At 42.9% G+C, this 20,351-nt stretch overlaps 1 protein-coding gene across 11 annotated transcripts in view; it reads left to right on the forward strand.

Annotated features, from left to right (window-relative positions):
• Nucleotides 1–20,351, forward strand: part of TSPAN4 (tetraspanin 4) — a 470,914-nt gene that overhangs the window by 237,689 nt on the left and 212,874 nt on the right. For 9 of the 11 annotated variants that reach the window (XM_065682689.1, XM_065682693.1, XM_065682684.1 and 6 more), the window contains one exon: nucleotides 16,174–16,253. In XM_065682689.1, coding sequence (XP_065538761.1) covers nucleotides 16,191–16,253 — 63 coding nt within the window. In that variant the 5' untranslated portion in view covers nucleotides 16,174–16,190. Of the gene's footprint in view, nucleotides 1–15,658; nucleotides 16,254–20,351 lie in introns of those variants that run through there. The other 2 variants (XR_010613489.1, XM_065682682.1) reach the window with 1 other exon arrangement.

Raw genomic sequence — 20,351 nt, forward strand, 5'->3', positions numbered from 1 at the left:
GGCCTTGAACACCACCAGGGATGGAGCATTCACAACTTCTTTGGGCAACCCACTCCAGTGCCTCACCACCCTCACAGTAAAGAAATTCTTCCTTATATGTAATCTAAACTTCCCCTGTTTAAATTTGAACCCATTACCCCTTGTCTATCATAAAATGCTTTGGGTTGGAATTGACCATAAAATTCGCCTAGTTCCAACCACCCTGCCACTGGCATAGACACCTTCCACTAGACCAGGTTGCTCCAAGCCCCATCCAGCTTGGCCTTGAGCACTGCCAGGGATGGGGCAGACAACTCTTCTGGACAACCTGTTCCAGTGTCTCACCACCCTCAAAAAAAAGAACGTCCTTGTAACTAATCTACTCTCTTTCAGTTTAAAGCTATTTGCCTTTGTCCTTTCACTACATGCCCTTGTAAAAAGTCCCTCTCTAGTTTTCTTGTAAGCACCTTTAGGTACTGGAAGGCTATAAGGTCTTCCCTGAAGTTTTCTCGAGGCTGAACAACCCAACTCTCTCAGCCAGTCTCCATACAGGAGGTGCTCCAGCCCTTGGAGCATCTTCATGGCCTTCTCTGGACTCACTCCAACAGGTCCACACCCCTCTTGTGTTGTGGGCCCTGGAGCTGAATGCAGAACTGCAGGTGTGGTCTCATGAAAGCAGAGTAGAGGAGGGGACTCACCTCCCTCAACTTGATGGTCACTCTCCTTTTGAAGGAGCATGAAGAGACAAAAGATTTTCACATGTATAGGAGGGAAACAGGCTTCCATCTTCTACTGAAACCCATCTTCCCTATTTAATACATTCCTTGATCCTTTATCATAAAAAAAGATACACTGATAAAACCCAGTCATCTCATAGGTGATCTGTAAATGGTAACATAAGACTTTTAGTCACCATTACATATACAGTAATTGGCTGCATTGAAAATCTGCCTTGTAAATGCAAGATCATGGTTTATTTGTTGTGTAATGAATTGTTTCTTCTCCTGTGATGCCAGAAACTGTTGCCATGAACACTACAAAGTGCTGATTTACTTGCTGTCAAGTCACTGTGATTATTTACTCTCCTGAAATCCTTGCTGCTTCATCCCTTCCCTTTGCATGCAAAGGGAGAAAACTGCAAAAGTGGGAGCGTTGTTTTTTTACCCAAAAGAGGCAAGAGCTGTGTGAATGAAACACTGATTTTCAAGAGCAGCCATCAGAGAAGTCTGCACAAGTGGTGTATGGCAGCAAAAGCCCTTCGCCAAAATTCCCCTTCAGTGATGAGGTGGAGGAGCAGCAGCCTTCAGAGTAAATATGCAGGAGATTCTGGAGGCAGTGCATTTTTGGGTCTAGCTGGCGTCAAGGCTGCTGGACCTGCTGTCACACTGGACAGGACTGATTGTGTTTGCATGCGTTGCCTGTGACCCCTGCCTAACGTGGTGTGACAGAGTGCCTCTTCCAGCCCCAGTGAGAGCAGATGGTGATGCTGGCTTCCCCTGCTGCTTCATGAGGGCCAACTGTAGCCTGGAGAAGACCCAAGTCTTCCTCTGTTCCACCCCCTTGCAAGGGGGATGGCCTGATGATGAATGTGAGGTACAGGTGTAGTTAAGTAGGTCCCCCTACTACTTTCCCGGGGGAAAAGATCCCCCGGGATCTTTTCTTCCCTTTGCAGTTGCAGTTGTGAAGCCTGTAGGGCTGTCTCATTGGTGCTATGCTTTCATGACAGCTCAGGCTGTTGTGACAGTTGCAGAGTTTCTCCCTTGAAAGATCCTTATTTAAAATCCTAGCCATCAAGCAGTCTAGTTAGCTAATTGTCAGAGCTTGTCATGCCATGTAATTAATTTTTGGACAGTGTTCAGATGCAGGAGTCTGTAAGGGTATGTGTGGAACTGCATTTCTTCTGCCCTGTTACTGCAAGAATATTCTTCTGCACTTCTTGCTTGTTCAAAGAGAGCTGCAGACATCATCACAGTAGACTTGGTGGAGGATTTAAAATAAGAAGCTTCTGTAACCTGCTCCTACAGAAAAATCTAGCTAACCTTGCTGCTAGTACAGGAATTTGTTCACAACTGGCTGGGGATGACCAAGGGGATTCCTTTAGTCTCATCAACTTGCTATTAGGAGCTTGCTTATTGTAGCCTAATAATTCTGTCTTGGAAGCACTGAGATGAGACATGCAGCCCTCAAGCTAAGGTGTCTGTCTTGGATAGGAAGGATAAGGCTTCAGCATCATAGATTTAAGAGTGCCATGCTGCTAACTACTTCTGATGCACACACACAGTTGGTCAGGTAAACAAGCTTCTTCTCATGCCTAAGGTTTCATACACTGCAACTACTAGCCTGTCCCTGCCTCTTGCTGAGTGAGGTGGGAATAACCCCCAGAGCTGCATTGATCTTGTGAAAAATAAAAGGTGCCTGTACATATACATACAAATATATATTTCTTTTTCTGGGAAAAATGCCAACATGCTGCTTCTAATTTTGAGCCATTGCCATCCTGGGTGTAGTCTATTGAATTTTGGGGTAGTTTTGTTTTGAAAGCTGTGTTATCGAAATTAATGTCAACATGGAAAGTGGTTTTTTGTTTAGAGCATAATAACAAAAAATCATCTTTGAGGTGCCCTAACTGCTCAAACATTATTGCAGTAGAACGTTTTGCTTTTAAACTCAGTGTGCAGCACCTATGCTGTCCTGATTCATCCCAAGATTTTCAATAGCATCCTAATGGAGGCAGGAAAAAGTATGGCTCTCACTGGAGCCTCTCTTCTGTCAGAGCTCAGCATGGTCAAAAAATAAACTTAAATCACAGCAAAGTCGTTGAAGCCAATTCTTTAAACTGCTCTCAAACTGAGAGGAAATAGTCCTATACACAAAAAAAATATTCATCTGCTTTTATGGTATTTCTAGAAGTGTAGATAAGCAGGGATTCAGGACCAAAATGTTTCTGATACAGGAATGCAGACTCTATCAACAGAGTCGTGTGGATGAACAAAACAAGATTAAAACATGCCAGAATTAAACTAGTAAAGCCTTGTAGTGTCTTCTACTCAGCCGTTTCTGTTTGTCATGCACATCTCTTAATAAACATTGGCTGCTGTGCCCATAGCTGTGTGCCTTTCTCTGCAGCCCCTTTCATAGCTCAGGATGCCCAGGTGAGATGAGTGCTGAGTTATACACTCTGCTCATCGCTTCAAGTGACAAGAGCTGCTTGTCTTGAAATTTCATTGTCTTCATCTAAAGGAAGTGACCCCCTTTCTCTTGATTGCTCTCAAGCAGCCTTTGGTTTACAACATTTCAGACATCTTGGTGACCCTTGGAGTTTCCTTTTTTGCTTTTGATTTAAGAGAGCTCCTAGAAGTGCAGTTCATCTTCCTAGGTGATAAGTAAAAAAGGACTTGGAAGAAGGCTGTGCCCTGAAAAGTGCAAAATGTGGATATGAAAGGTAGAGGAAAAAAATGCTTTTCTGTGTGCTAAGAAATAGGGCCACAGAAAGATTGATAGCTATGCCACTGATTACAAGTGGAGCCAGGTGGATGTCTGGCTGCCCCTACTGATGCAAGGCTCCCGGTCTACCAGCAATGGCCTGTTCTTGTTCCTAGGAGGCAATGTTCTTCCCCTGTCCCTCAATGCTTAGTGGCTTCCAGTGGCTCCAGTCTCATGTAGATCACTTCCCAGACAGCTTTCCTATGATTTGTGTTTCTCCACCACCACTTCTCAGGAACACGGGACATTATGGTTTCACATGCTATTTAAGCTGACTAGTGAGAAACTTACCATTTTGCAAACTTGGATGCAAGAGGCTCTGCACATTGGTCTGATGGGGGGATCAGATGATCTTGACATAATCTTTTTGACAATGTGGGTAAATCCTGCTGTTTGGCAGGAGCAGAAGAAAACCTGCAAGTTGGTATTTCCCTGCTGGGCAAAGCAGCCATAGGGGAACATTGCCAGGTTGAGTTCAAACCAGTTATCTTATTATTGAGTACCACTGGGACTGTAGGAAGAAAAGAGGATCTTTTGAAGTCATGTCTGTCTGTTTATGAGCTTCAATAAGCAGCAGAGACCAGGCTGTCCCTAGGGCCAGGAAAGGGGAACCTCTTGTGTAATTACTCTGATCTGCAGGTTTTGCTATATGGATTTTGTGATTTGTAGTTTAGGATTAAAAAGACCAAAGACCTTTTAAGTACGGATTTTATTCTGCCGATTGTGTCATCGTCCAACAGATGTGAAGCCAGCCAGTGTGCATCAGACCCTTCATCAACTAATTAACTCAAGTTGTCAAGCTGCAATCAGTAAGCTGCTCTCATACTAAAATAGTAATGATAAATTCCTCTCATCTGAAGCTGTCAGCTTCCAGCTGCATGAGTTTTCAGGATCTGTAATTTACTCCATGAAGGAAAATCAGATTTGCACCTCTGTCTTGCCAAAGCCAACTTTGGCTTGGTTTCCTTTCTAGGAGAGTTTGCTGCTGGAGGAGCAGCTAAGGCCAGGCCAGGACTATGTCACGGCTGGTAGTGGAGCTACTACCTGCTGTCAGACTGGCAGATGCCGTGCCCTGCAGCAGTGTGGGTCCTGCTCGTTTCACACGGGGCAGAGGAGCAGAGAATGTGCGCCCTCTCTGGGCCACGCCAGGGGACTTTCACACTGCTGGCACTTAACGTTTTTCCAGTTGCTTGATAAGGTGATCTTCGTTTCTTTTGGGTTGCATTTTAAAAATTTCTCTGAAAGTGGTATGTGTCTGTTGAAATTCTTCCCATGGTTATTTTGTGAGGCAAGAAAGGTGCTGCACATTTCACTATAGGACAGGTTCTAAGACTGAAAGTGTAAGTGTGGAAGAATGCCTTTGGGATCACTTGTCTGACCCACAGAGCTGGCAGGCCAGCAGAGAGCCCTCACAGGATCTGGTGAGGATGTCAGCCCTTCTTCCCTCACAGTTCTTGGAGCTTTAATACCCTGCTACATCTGTCCTGCCATATCTATCCTGTCTTAAATGCAATGAAGAAATCCCATTCCACAGTAGTGAAGGGAATCCTGGATTCAACCCTCCTGCCTTTCTGTCTTGCATAAAAAAAAAAAAATGGAATGCCATTTCATCTGAGTATGACCAATTTACAGCAGTCCTGTTCACAATGATGTCCATGCATCAGTGAGGAGAGAAGCTTGCTCCAAGATTTGCCTGGACTAAGAGCAGCTAGACTTTTGAGGCGTTGAGACTGGAAGAGCACCTTGCAATGATTTCACTGTGTTTTGGATCAGGCTCCAAACACATTATGCTGTTTGAGCTAGGCAATGAGTATGATTGTCTTCTGGGTATTTTAACTTTTTGCTCTTGCAAATACATTCAGCATCTTGACATGTGGAAAGCAGCACAGGTATGGTTTTAGCCTTGTAGTGTTTGACCCCTGTAGGAATTTTTATGGTTGTGTTACAGTTTGTTTAGCTTTTCTGCTTCCAAACAAAATGGAAGCAAACATAAATAATTACTTGTTTGCTTTATGCAGACTTCTAACAGGAGATTTGTATAGTCTTCTAAGAAATAATAACTATCTGTTACTGTAATGAATCTGTTTGCGCAGCGTAAACATAACAAGTAGAAATTAAAAGTACACTTTACCCTACAGCATAGGCTTTGGTGACAATTATAAAAGGCTATAAAGCATCTTAATTAAAGTTTTATAGGCTCATAATTATGCATTATTTGAGAGAAATATCATTAGCAATATCAGAGCTATGCAGAAACTTAATATGGTCATCAGATAGGTGGAAATATGTGTAAAATATGTTCCTAAGGAGGTGGTCTTTCCCCATCAACTAAGAAATCCTGTCTGAAGGCAGAAATGCAGAACACAGAAATCAGGAGGGCTGGCTCTTCTTTCTACTTTCCCTGCTGTTCTGAAAACCGTAATGCAATAGATATCCTAATCACTTTTCAGTTGGCTTCTTGGTGATTTGATGCAGAAATCATTTTTAGTATATAAATCTGCCTTCATAAAAATACCCATAAATATAACACAGTAAACCAATTGCTTGGAGGCTGGACTGCGGAAGAGGTTGACCTTGTATTTTTAGCAGTTTAATGCACGATAGGGCTTAGATTTAGCAGGATTAAATTTTGCAAAGGTCCTGTGCCAAGTATTTCTTAGAGAGTAGAAATATCTGAAAGCCAAGTGTAAATCAGTAGGAAACACTGCTCAGGTGAAATTTAGCCATGAATTTGGTTTCATTAAATCCAGATTCTTACCCAGTGTGCAAAATGGTGCAAAATGCATGATGACTTTAAAGACTCAACAGATGCTTTGGAAGTACTTTTTCAATGAGGACGTCTAAATTTCAGCTCCTCTTCCATTTTATGTCATTAAAGCTCTAAGTTATGTCCTTATTTCTGTCCAAACAAAGCCCCATGATTAGATGACTCTCATTAGGGCCTCTGTATTATGCTTGGTAACAGAGTTTAGGTACGTTTTGCAAAAACGGAGTCATACCTGTGCTGTCTTAAAATACTGATACCTCTTCTTTCTGTGTAGATGTACCCTTCCTTAGGGAAATGAGCTTATTTACAGATTTTGACAATAAAATATAAAAAGAGCCAGATTGTAGTGATGTGAACAAGCAAATACAGATATATGGTTTCCAGAGCAGGTGATACTTTTTCTTCTAAAAGAGCATTTTTATTTCAAGCATTATGACTATTATACTCACTAATATGTTTTTTAGGGGTGTAAATCCTAGGCTGTTGTTTTAAATTGTTTACCTGTATGTGTTATCTGTTCAAAAAAATATAGTTGAAATCATGTCTGCTGGTAGCACTCCTGAAGTTATTTTTGACTGTTCATTGTTATGAATGCTCAGAATGGCAAAACAGCAAGGCAAAGCTTGTGCTCCTGCCCAGAACTTCTTTCTTTATTTTTTGATAGCAGAAGCTCCTCTCTTTTTGCCTGAATGGTTACAGAGATGTCAGGAATAAGAGATCTGCTGCTACCTACTTTTATTATGTGAAATGATATTAGCCCTGTGATTCTTTGCAATGTCAAGAAAAGGGGTAATAGCTGATAACATAATATATAAAAATATATGTGGGCAGTTGCATTTTCTTTGTACAGGTCCATTGCATTTTAATATCAATATTTAATCATTACCTAGTGGTTTTGTTTGTTATTCCTTTCAAATACTCTTTTAATTTGTTGCATGTTCTTTAATTTTAAGCTCTCTTGCATTGTAAGAAATGCATTGTGTCGTAAAAAATAATGTCTGTTTGCTTATACCAAAAAGTTGTTACTTTTGAGATGAAAAGGCCATCTACTGCTCCCTGAGGAAGGTTATTTTCAGTCCTTTTCTGGAAAAAGAAGCATATTTGTCTTTAAGCTAGGACTTTGGAAGGAGCCTAAGGGAGCTACGAGCAAATTGAGGTCTTTCAGCTATGAAGAGAAAGATACAGACCCAGCAGTGCTACAGGGGAGAACACTTCTCCATCCTGCCCTGGGGTCTTTGTGGGCTTGCTCACATCTGTTGACCGAGTTGCTGGAAGGAGAGCTCCTTGCCCCATTTCAAACCACCTGAACTAACTTTGCTTGTTTTGGCTGGAGGCACCTCCCAGCCAGCTCTGCAGGTAGCTCTGCAAAGCAGTAGCCTCAAAGATGTGTGTTCAGGGAGTAATTCCTTCCACTACAGTAGCAGTATACAGAGTCCAGCTCAATCTGCAGCCTTTTAAACACTGCATTTCTCATGTTTATGTACAATCCCACTCACGAGAGCATTTAAGGGTGTGCTTACATGAGTATCTCAATGCAGGGAAAACTACGGTTGAGTACTTTGCCGAAATGGGCTCTCCGTGACCTGATTCTCAAAAGTACTGAGCACGTGGATCCCTGTGAGGTCAGGGAATGCTGCTGGGCCTTCACTGCTTTGGAAATAGGAATGAAATACAGTTATATGAACTTGGTTTCATGCTCATATGGTTCTAAAACCTGAGCCCTGCTTCTAAGGACGCAAGAAAAGAAGAAAATCCATTTTGAATATTCAAAATGCTTGAAGATGCCTAAGGAAGTTGTGAATGCTCCATCCCTGGCAGTGTTCAAGGCCAGGTTGGACAAAGCCTTGGGTGACATGGTTTAGTGTGAGATGTCCCTGCCCATGGCAGGGGTGTTGGAACTAGGTGATCTTAAGGTCCTTTCCAACCCTAACTATTCTATGATTCTGATTCTGTGTTAAAAGGCAGACACTAGTTAGGGAACATTAATGAAACTTTGAATTTTTCTAAGTCATTGTTTTGTTTTGTTTGCTTCTGCTTTAAAATGCTTGTGTAGTTTAAAGATTTTTGTGTCTGATTGATTGCTTTGTACTTGACAGAGATCTTGAGTATCATGTGTGTGTTTGAAGTGGTATTTCTTTGAACGTCAGCTTTTCTCAGGTTAAAGAAAGTAACCTGATTTTAAGAAAACTAGCACATAAATTGCATTCGTGCTGCTAAGACCTGCTGACACGGCAAAGATGGGTCTTGACAAAGATTTTCTTTGGGCTACAAGTCATCTTATATGGGGTGTCAGATGGATTCTTTATTTCTGTTCTTTCACTCTATTACTGAGGGCATTGGCAGGAACAGGGCTTGTGCTTCTGCAGGAGTTCAGTGACTGACACTGCTTGTCTTCCATCTGCAGCACTAATCCTCTCTATCCAGGACTTAAATAGGCAGGGGAAACAGGGAATATCTTTACCTAAAATTTTTATTATCGGAAAAAAGAAAACCTTAGTAAAGAACAGGATGACAAAAGCCCAGGAAGCACAAGTGCCAAGGGAGCTCTCTGGTGCACAGGGGTTTGGGGCCCATCCCAAGTAATTTTTTGAAGAGTTTGTTGAGGTTTTTTAACCCTGACTTGGTGCTAGCTGTTCTGCGTGCATTTACACTCTTGTCACTGTTTGAACATGTAGGTGCTTAAATATGGGTGAAGGAAATGCCTCCAGTGCAAGTAGCGCATGTGCCAATACCAGCATGTTTGAATGCATGGGCAGAGCTGATGAGAACCATTATGCATATGAGAGCACATAAAAAGCAGTGAGGTTTTCTGCACAAGCAACTTGTGCACAGGCTTAAATAAAGAGCATTGCAAATCATACCCAAAGTATTTTCTCTGCATCTCTGATTACGTTCTTTCCATAGCAACTAATTATGCCATAAACCAAAGATCATGACTTCAGGTGGCATGTGAGCAGAAGGAGATGAGCTATTAAGTATTGAAGGTCCTTTTTTTTCCATGCAAATTTCCTTATTTATAAAGGAAAAAAAAAAAAGAAAAAAAAAAGAAAAGGAACAAATAAACCAAACCCTAACCTTGAAGTCTGTTGTATGAGTGAAATTGCTTCTGCCTGGGATATGTTTTCGAAGTTGTGTTGGAGACATCAGTAAATCTTTAAAGGAGTTGCAGGGGAAGTCATGATCTTCTTATGTATGTGGTAAGTTTGAGGTTTCAGTTACACATGCTCCTTTCTGTTTGACCTGTTAAAAATATTCATAATTATTTAAGTAATTTTCATTATTAAATATTATTATAATATTACAATATTAATATTATTAAATACAAATTTACATACAATAAGAGGTTCTTGAGAGATCCGTAGCTTAGAACTCCATGGTGTAATACTCCTTGAGCTGGAGGACCTGCTACCTGACTAGGGCTGGTGGTTATTTGATTTACTTGTTTCTTTGACATGTCTTGCTTTTGGTTCAGGAACTGGCTTTGTGACTTCAAGTCTTGACCCACTGACTCTCTGAAAGCCTTTGGCCACACGTGACAGCACAGGCTCTTTACACTACAAAATTTTTTAGCACAGAGCAGGATTTAGGAAGTCCTTTGGTTGCTGCTCCCTTGTTCTGTGTGGGCTGTCAGAAAGCGGGTTGACATGCAGGGACGCTGTTACTAGATTTGTGCATTGCTTAGCCTGTAGATGGAAATATAGAGGATGATTGTACAGCCCTGGCTCAACCCTTAGATCCTTCAGTAATGTTCATAGAATCACAGAGTGGTTTGGGTTGGAATGGACCTTTAAAAGTCATCTAGTCCAACCTTGAATGTTTCCAGGGAGGGGGCATCCACCACCTCTCTGGGCAACCTGTGCCAGTGTTTCACCAACTTCATCATAAAAGATTTCTTCCCTATATCTAGTCTGAATCTCCCCTCTTTTAGTTTAAAACCATTACCCCTTGTCCTATCGCTACATGCCCTGTTAAGAAGTTTGTCCCCATCTGTTCAGGTGCTGAAAGCCCACAGTAAGGTGTCCATGGAGCCTTCTCTTTTCCAGGCTGAACAATCCCAACTTTCTCAGCCTTTCCTCATAGGAGAGGTGTTCCCTCTCTCTGATCATTTTTGTGGCCCTCTGCTCCAACAGGTCCATGTCTTTCTTACACTGAGAACTCCAGAGCTGGATGCAGTACTCCAGGTGGGGTCTCCTGGGAGGAGGATCACCTCCCTTGACCGGCTGGCCACACTTGCTTTAATGCATCCCAGGATATGATTGGCTTTTTGGTCTGCAAGCTAACCCTGTCAGCTCACATACAGTAGTTTTGCATCCAGCAACACTCTAAAATCTGACCCCTAGAGCTGTTCTCAATCCCTTCACCCCTGCAGCCTTTATTAATACTGGGGAGTGCCCTGACCCAGGTGCAGGACCTTGCACTTGGCATTGATTAACCTCATGAGGTTCACATGGGCCCACTTCTTGAGCTTGTCCACATCCCCCTGAATACATCCTACCCCTCAGGCATTTCAACCCCACTACTCAGCTTAGTGTCATCTGCAAAGCTGCTGACAGTGCACTGTCTCTGCCCTCAATGAAGATACTAAGCAGAACTGGCCAGGACTGAGCAGAGACTGCAGACCTACAGCAGAGCAAGGCTGTCAGGTTAAAAATATCATGTTCTCACTTTCTTTTGCCTTGCACTTTTAGTTGTTTATATTCATGCAATGAATATACAAAAGCAAACAAATCAAAGACTCCATCATGAGTTTGCCTTTTTTTTTTTTCCTCCGAGTCAGAACAACCAGCCTGGCCCTGGACTTCAGTTCACTCTCCAGTCAAAAGAGGCAATGTTTCTCTTAGTCTATGGAAGAGGTACATTTTTTATAAAGCCTGCATCACTGAATCAAATGTAAACCAAACAGTAGCTGCAGAGTGCGCTAGGGAGGAGAGAATAAATTGCTCAGTAGGCATGTTGCAGAAGAAGGGGACAGGCAGTACCAAACAGTTTTGATTAATGCTATTATGTGGTGATCGCTGTACATGAAATTAAAAAGTTAACCATTTAGAGTGTATTTATCAATTGATCACCATTAGCTGTGGTGTGGAGCAAAGTTAATAACCACAAAAAATTCCCACTCTTGTAGTAATATTTGATCTTAGACATTTTGTTGCCTGAAACTGCTGGGAATGACTTATCACCTCTCATGGGCATGCCGCATGCCTTTGCACACACTCCTGTTGCACAGTTGTCACATACATGCCCTGTTTTTATATAGTATATTTCAGTAATAACATGTTTTTTTAGAGTTTATTTTATTTCATGGATCACTTAACAGTTTTTATGAGATGCTCGCAGGCTACTGAAGTTAATGCAAAGTGGGTTATTTCATTAGGAGGATGGAAGTATGCAGAGTTTTGAAGGCAGTGACAAGAGGCATTAGTAGAGGAAAAGCCAGTGCAACCAGTAAAGGACTAATGAGACTAATTAATGAGGTTAGCAGCTGCATTTTGTGTGATCTGAAGGGGCTGGTGTTTTGTGATCATGAGAGTTAAATCATGGAGCAGGAAGAGAAAGCGGTATTCAAAATGGATAAAAGGAAGGCCTGATACCCATTGCTTTCAGTTGATGGTTCCTTTGGGTCTAGAGGTGTCACACAAAGCAGGGCATGAGGAGGGGAAGCCCTGGGCATGGAACAAGGAAAGCAGCAGCTGGGTCTGGAAAAATAAGGAGCCAGAGGCGAGCAGATGGCTGAAGAGCCCTGTAAAGCAGCTCTCAGTGAAACCATGGGGACAGGCACACACTGTAGGGATCCTCAGTATATGGATAATATGGATAATATGTTTTGACATGTTATCACCACTTGAGCTCAGAGTACACAGACAAAGCTCACTCCAGCCTTGCCTGCCCTGCAAGGTGGTATGTGTGTGTTTGTGTAGCACTGGTCACTGCAGTGAGAAGACAAGGGAACTGGGAGTAGATTTTCCTATGAAAGGTAGGAGCAAGGTGCAGGACCCGTGGTGACTGCACATGCAGGTGATGTGGGAAGTGTAGGTGTGGTGTAGGTATGTGTCTTCAGGTGGTAGTTAAAGCTTTGATGAGGCTGTTCTAAGAGAGTGTATGAGGGGTAAAGCAGTTTAACAGTTCTTCTGCTGATCCCTGGCCCTTTTACAGTTTACTGCCTGGAGTTCTTCTGACACGGTTGTAGTGCTGTCTCTCCTCTTTCAGGGATAGGGTTCTGTTCGGAGGTTTCGAAGTGTTATGAGGCCTCAAATCGGAGCAGCAGGGACAGAGTTGTTGCAATGTAAATGGTACATGCCACCAGAATCATTACAAATTGAACCACTGCTAGCAACACTGCACAGTGCTTTCTTTCTTGTGTGCAGTGATCAATATGAATTGGCCACACAGCATGGGAATATAGATGTAGTTGGGGAGAGATAAAGTAGATGGAAAGCTAAGGTGAACAAAGGTCACTAGGTCCAGGCTGTGTTTTTGGGTTCAGTCATTAACAAACAGTTTTGTGAAAGCTGTAATTCACCTGCCCCTTTGAGTCACCATTGTGCACATAATGGCCCAGTGCCACAATGCTTCTGATGTTTGTTCTTCTTAGTTCATGTAAGTATTACTTTATCGTAATGGCTTAAATGTTGATAGGGGTCCCAGCATGTCCCTGCCCCTTTCATCCACTTCCAATCAGGGATGAACAAAAGTAGACTACATCAGCTCTTCTCTTTTTATTACTGCTTTTCCCCAGATTCCCTGCAGGGTTTTATCCATCAAATGTCATCCAAGCCTGCCGGTGTACTGTTGCTATCTCACAGATTTCCCATTTAGGGGAGTGACTGACTGGGTTTCTTAGTGTGGAAGATTTCATAAAATAATGATTCTGAAGATGTGTAATGTCTGTATCCCAAATGACACTGTTTCTAATTAGCTGGTGATACTGGTGTGACAAAGAACAGCAGCAATCACTTGAGAGCTAAATTTTACACTAACATGCATTTGAAAAGTTTTCATTTCAATGAGGGGTGCTAAGGGATGGTGGTGAAAGGAGGCTGGGGCAGAAGTACCCTTTACTGTAAGGGTTGTGTGGGACCTCAGCCATCCCCGTGTGTTTTTTCTGCATCTGCCTGAAATATACCCACTGTGATGTTTATTATTTTTTATTTAAAAGCAGCACTCAGAAACTCTGCCTCCCACCTCAGACCTTGGGTTTATAAATTATTCCACCCATGTTTAGGACTGCATTCTCTCGGGAATTTATGATTTCTTGCCTTAAGGAAAGGTGAAATCAAGTGATTTCTACCCCTTTTCTTATCCAGATAGCAGTAAGTGAGCTGCTTTTGAGCCTTCAGGTGTCTAGTTTACAGTAAATATGCCAACTTGGCCTCTGTTACATGCTTGCAATACTGTGGGCACCCCTATTAACTATCAATTATCTGACTTGACTGTATTTCAACATAATGAGTTTACAGAGCTGTACCCAGGTTTTCTTTTTACCATTTAATATGGAGCTTTGAACATGGGTATTTCTGTATATAGACAGGGGACATAGAAAATATTTGAATCGCCTTTGGGTTTCTATTGCCAGACTGGTCTAGTTGCTATAAAGATCAGGATGACTGAAGAAAGAACTATTTAATGCAATAGGAGAAATAAGCGATGTCTTGGAAATGCAGGCTGAGTGGCCTCGGACCATCTTTTATGTCCTAGGAAAGGAGGACTCCTTTCTGGGGACAGAGTTTATACCATGCAGGAAAGCAGGGAGGAGGAGCAGGAGAATGAGCTCCATTGTGGCTATGAAGTATCTCTGTTCTTAGAAGTGGGGAGATTAAAAAGTCGAAAAGCTTTAAGTCATCCAAAGTTGTTGAAACAGATGGTGCAGGAGTTATTACTCTTGTGTTTTGTGCTCAAGTTATTTCTCTCTAAAGCTTGCACCAGGTATATCCAGTATATTTATAGTTTGTGGAGGAAATGAAGGGAAATAATTAGACTCTAGCTTTGCAGTTTGTAAATTAACAGAATTAAAGGGTGGTTTGCGAGGATGACCTGCTCAGCCTACATGCAAAACCAGCCTATTTTACTAAATTGTTCTTTAAGTAATTGGTGCCTACATCTCTTGATTTGTGCTGAGACTGGCAAGATGCTTTATGCAAGAAAACTGTTTTCATCTTGATTAATTCTCTGCTGGGGCAAGCATTTTAAGAAATATTAGCCAGCCATCTTCTTGCTTAGGTCTGTGAGCTTACAGTCAAAATCATAAGGCTGGCAGAGGATGAGAGAAGGAAAGCAGAGACAAGGCTGGCCTGTTGCACAGATAAGGAAGTGGCACACACAGAGATCAAGTGCACAGGGAATTTAGGGCAAAGATGGTAGATGGATCTTGTTTTCCTGAGTGTTAATACTGTCATTACTGCAGGTTCATTCAGATTTTTTCCTTTCCGAAAAAGTTGCGTGTGGCGGATTTTCAACTCTTTGCTGCCTATGGGAGTAGCTGGATTTTAGGGAAGTGCTCCCCAATTTACGGAGTAAATCAGTGGGTTATCTGAGAGGGGGACATAGGCTGCTAGAGAAGAAAATGAGCTGGCCGTACATTTTGCTAAGTGACGATTCCGTGGGAATGTGTTACGAATATCCTGGTGATAGATCTTCAGCAGGACAAGGAAGCCTTCCGGCAGGGAAAACATGGCCTCTCCTGAACCCCACACCCCCAGAGCATCCCGAGCGCTTATGCGTAAGACATTTTTACAGCACTTACTTATTCCCGTTTCTTTCGGCAGCACTGCCCGTATACGCGGCAGCCCTTTCAAAGCCAAGCCAGGCTCCATCTCCGAGCGGTTGCTCCGTGCTAAGAGTTTCGGAGCGGGGGAGGGACGCGCCCGGGGACTCCCTCCGCCGTCCCCGCCTGCGCCGAGGCAGCGCCCGCCGCATCCCGGAGCCGAGGGGCGGTTTCTTATCGCAAAGGTGGAAACGGGGGGAGCCGGAGGGGCTGCGGCGGGCAGGGGAGGGTGCGCGGGGCCGGGCCGGGGCGCGGCGCTGCGGCGGGCGGGGAGCGCGATTGGCGCGGGGCTAGGGGGGAGTGGCGGCCGCGCTGTGAATGGAGCTCCGCGGCTGGGTGGCCACAGGCTTCCTCCGCGGGAAGGGGCTACGAGCATCCTCAAAGTGAGCCGGGCGGCTCGGGGCAGAGCGATGTGGCGAAGAGGAAAGGGCCACGGGGGCTGCTGGCCTTTCGGATAATTGCTGCCTTTGCCCGCGAGTCTTGTGCAGCGGCACTCTCTTGTCTGCGTGTGGCATATGGAGCTGGGGTTTTGTATGGCATTTGCAACCCAAGCGAGGTCACACTTCCTTTTTTTAAAATTCTTTGCTTTGGGTACAGTATATCTCTCTCTTTTTTTTCTTCTCTGGTAGTGGGGTGGGCCGGGAGGGACGACTGTGACACCAGAGGGAATGTTTACTTGTGCGGAAGTCTTTCTCATGTGGAGGCACGCTGCTCCCTAACTCCTGGCTAAGCAGACTTCGGTTCACCAACTTTGCTGCCGCACAGCACGTGTAACTCCTTGACAGGATGGCAGACAAAAGAACAGCTGGTGCAAAGCAATAGGGGATTCATAGCAAGGAGGAGGAAAGAAAATCACAAACCTTTCACCCACACCGTTGACATCCAGCGATTGTCAGAGCAGCCGCTGAGACGGGACAAGCTGAAGCCACCATGCGCAGGTCTAGCACCGATGAGTCGACCTATCATAGGAGCCCGTCCCTGGACAGCAAGGATTACAGTTTCCCAAATGGCACCTTTCGTCGCTACAGCAGCATGTATGGTGGCCAGTTTGGGGCTGCCAGCAACTCTTTCTTTGGATTCCACACCAACCCAGGCCCTAAGGCCACCAAGGCTAAGTACACGACCCCCAAGGGAAACAAGTACGTTGTCTTTTACCTGGATCTCTCATTTATTTTTCTCCTAGAACTGAAGAGGTGCAGCATGGCTCACAACTGCCTGCAGTGTATCAAGTACCTAATGTTTGTCTTCAACCTTCTCTTTTGGGTAAGTACATGTTTGAAGCTGTGAGCTGATTGCATTTGTGTCTGCTTACTAAGACGGAAGGTAAACTTGTTGCTGCTTTTGAACTCAGATGTTCGAACTTGGAAGTCAAAGAAAGTGGTGCCTAGGCTGCACTTTCTGTGGCCTTGTAAATTGTGTGGACAACGTACTGAGTGTTTAGTTCACGTTTTCCTGGCCTTCAGATATATTTTAAAACTGATACAAGGCAAAAGAATGTGTTTTAGAGACCAGTTGTATTAATATCTTTATCACTTTGCTCCAATGAGAGCCTTACACTCCTTTTGTTGTGCTGATCTTTCATTTTTGCATGTGCTTGCCTCAAAAGTCATGCATAGTTTTAGAGAAATCACTGAAACCATTTATGGTTTCAAAGTTGAGCACATGTTGCTCATCACTACGAGGCTTGTGTGTATGTCAGCAGGACACCATGATGGGACATATAGGTGTGCGTCTCCGCATCATCTTTTTAATAAATGAGGTGGCTGTTGACAGCAGGGTGTTTGGACATTTTACTGCTGTGAAACAGAGCATTGGCTGTAGACAGAGACTAAAGAAGCTCAGTGGGTGTTTTATGTATAAATGCTGCTTGTCCTGTAAAGAAGGGAGTAGTATGATTGTGGGGGGGGGGTGTGGGGGGATGTGGGGTGTGTGTGCGTGTGCAGAGGAAGTGTTTTCTAATTTAAAGTCTCCCATCCAGATTTGTATGTGAGGGGTCTATTGCGAGGTCCTCGGGAGGTGGCTTTAAATGAAATGGTTTAATAGCATGCTGAGGGAAACAAGGAGTATTGGGAAGTGACACGGTTTCTGGCCTGGTGCTTAAGGAGGGGAGGGGTGTTTGCAGTTGAACGTTGCCATTTCTGTATTACTGATCATGCTGTCATGAATTGTTTGAGGTATGTGGAGGGCTGGGTGAGATGGAAAGAGCTGTTCTCTAGTGTGCGCTGCTGTACAGCTGTTTAAAACCAGGCATGCTGCAGTGCTGGCGCACCAGAAATCACAAAGTGGAGGCAACTTCTGCTGACCTGAGGCATACCGAGGAGTCAGGATGTGATAAACTAGTGTGTAAACTGGCATGGTACTAACAAGAGCTATGAAGCACAAGGAAGGTGTTGTCTTTATACCCTTAGCTGGCAGAAAGAGTGCTGGTAAGGCTGCAGTTCTGTCTTTCAACTCTCACTCTGGTTGCTTCTGCATTCCTGAATATTATCTGATATTTGATACAGCTTGCTCCAGACCTTTCTGAAAAAGACAAACACTATCTTTCTTGCTCACTTAAGCCTTGTGCCTCTGCTGGCTGTCCCTAGTTGAGATTATAACACTGACAGCTAGTTGAAGTGTGTGCTAGAGAAATGCAATAGGATGCTGGTGTTAATAGCTCTTTTCAAGGCTATGTGTGACACTGTCACAAAGGGTACTCATTGCATTCTGATTCCTTTTACAATATTAATCTTCCACTGAAGTGTATGCATATGATAAGAAGAAGTACTGCTTCAAGTAATGTGTGTATTTACAAAGGCAAGATGCCACATAGTAATAATCTTTGGCATGCTTTTCAGTCGGAAAGTCTTAATCCTTTGAGAAAGAAGGTCTTTATCTTTCCCCTGAATCCATCAAAGCTATTCTCAAATGCTTGGAGGGAGAGAAAAGAAGGGGTCCCCAAAAGAGAAAATAACCATATGCTAACTGGACTCTTCGTGAACTAAAGCATCCAAGCAGGGGAGTGGGTGTTGTCAAATCCTGCAGCACAATTTCTGTTTTGTTTCCCTTTCACATGCTACCTGCACAGCAGGAGTGATTGATGATGATCATGTCCAAATGAGGTTTGCACAGCATGTAGTTACAATAGATGCAGCTCTTCACTGTCCCAGAGTGGAGAAAGTAACTAAAAAGAGATGATTTTTTAAAAGTACTGGTTTAAGCTGACCATCTTTAATAAAGGCAGAAAAAAATAATCCATTTCTAATGATTAAAAAGTCTGAGGATGATTACAGGTTGATGGTGCTGCTGGTATTTTTTATTTTTTCAAGTTGTCAGTTATCTGTCATGTTTTACTTTGTGAAATTAAAGGAGAGGTATATCTGTAAGAAGACGGGATTTCTCTTTGTGTACATGTTTGAAGTTTTGCTGTCTCCACCTTGCCCTCCACCCCTTCTCTACCTAGTTGATTAGTGACAGACAATAGCCTTGGAAAAAGAATTTTCTTTCATGCTTTGACCTCTACGTAATAACTGCAGTTATTTTCATGTATTGAGAGCAGTCATTGCATTAAATGAATTAAATGCCTATTATAAGTTGTTCCTGTTTTCACTCTATTTTGAGCAAATGCTTTGATTTCCTTCAAATATCATATTTTCATTTTCTTCTTCCTGTTTCTATTCATTAACTTCAGTCCATATGAGTATCCTTACAGCCTGTTTCCCAATACTTTCAGCTATCTTTCCCACAGAGTGGCAGAAAAAGTCCTCAGCTTTGTGCAGTTCTGGTGGGATTGGTGCTGCATTTCTGAGGAAAAGATCCTTTTCTTATAAGTCTAGTGAATTTGTAAGAAACAAAATCTCAGAGGTTTTGGTTTTAAATGTTCCTGGCAAGCTTTATTGGATTGGATGCTGCACTCATGCTGTAAAATCTTTAAAAGCTGTCATATAACTGTGAAAACAGAACAAATTTCTCCCCCCCTTTCTGATGTTTGAAGGGGACAGAAAGCTCCTTCACTAGTGACAGAGGCTGACGTGCCTTGTCAGAGTTGATGCTGAATCAGTCCATTGATATAGTAGACCAGCAGCTATTAATGTAGAAAAAAACATCTGATAGTCCTAGAATAACTCTTTTCTCCATGAAGAGTCCTGTACAAATTGCTCTTGGTGCATTTGCAACTCCTCTGGCATATTAACGTACTGAAATGTGAGCAAAACATTATCAGACAGTAGTGCTGCCATTCTAATGGGTATTGCCATTCAGAGGACATTTCCTGGAATACTGCCAGATGCAGAGGAGCCATCGCCGTATCATTGCACTGGTTTGTAAGCTCCCAAAATAACTTTTGTCACCTGATATATACTACTTGCCTGACTTCATTCATTTTTATGGACTTCGATTTTCTTTTGTTGAATTGCTGAACCCTTGAGACTAAAGATCACCTCAGGTGATTGAAAAGCAGAATATTTTTGTTTCATAATGAAATATCTGTATTTCACTGTGAAATACCCAGGGAAGAACATTTGTTTTCCACATTCTGCCCTCCAAACATCCAGAGTTTATTTCTGTCAGTCAGTAAAGTGAACTATTCTCTTTCTGTGCTTGTGATCTTGTAATCCAAGGCTCTGCTTGCCTTGCTGAGAGAATGCCATAGAAAGAAAAGAGGCATTTCCTTAATTCCCCTTGGTTTATGCCAGCATTCCCACTTTCTCTGACTTCTAATTCCCAAACCTCCAAGACTCAAAAGAGGAAATGCGCAGAACTGTACTTGTGTTTCCAGTGTTTCTTGCTTTCCTTCAGAGATTCTAGATTGGTAGTGATTTGCTCATCAAAGAACCGGATACCTATATCTGACTCTTTGGGTAGTGCTTTCACCAGTAAATAAATTCAGTAAAGCACAGCATTTGCAAAATGCTATTGTTAGAAGGCTAGTTATAGAGAGGAGAGAGCAACAAAAAAAAAAACCAAAGAAAAGAAACAAAGGGGTTTATTATTTGTCAAACTTATCATTAATAATGTCTATGCATGTGTCTCCTTTCCCTTGTTAAAAGATACTAAATTTGTATGCTTTATGAAGAATTCTGAGTCTTCAAAATTTTATGTGAAGACTCTAATTCCAGTGGATGGGCTCCCAAAGACCCAGGGGGAATATCCTCTTAGAGCTTGAAAACCTGGAAGTTGCCACCTACCAGACACACTAGAGCTGGGATGAGCAGCTGGAGCTCTGCTTTCTACCTTCCTGCCCAAAGACAAAGGCAAGGCACTTTGCTTTGTTTTGCCAATTTGTTCCTGTGAAATTCCCGACCGATGCAGCCCTGAGAATGATGTATCTTGGCTCTGAGACACGAACTGCAAATCTAAATGTATGGAAACACAGAGCCAAAG

This window comes from Lathamus discolor, chromosome 6 (assembly GCF_037157495.1).
Source record: "Lathamus discolor isolate bLatDis1 chromosome 6, bLatDis1.hap1, whole genome shotgun sequence".
NCBI lineage: Eukaryota > Metazoa > Chordata > Aves > Psittaciformes > Psittacidae > Lathamus > Lathamus discolor.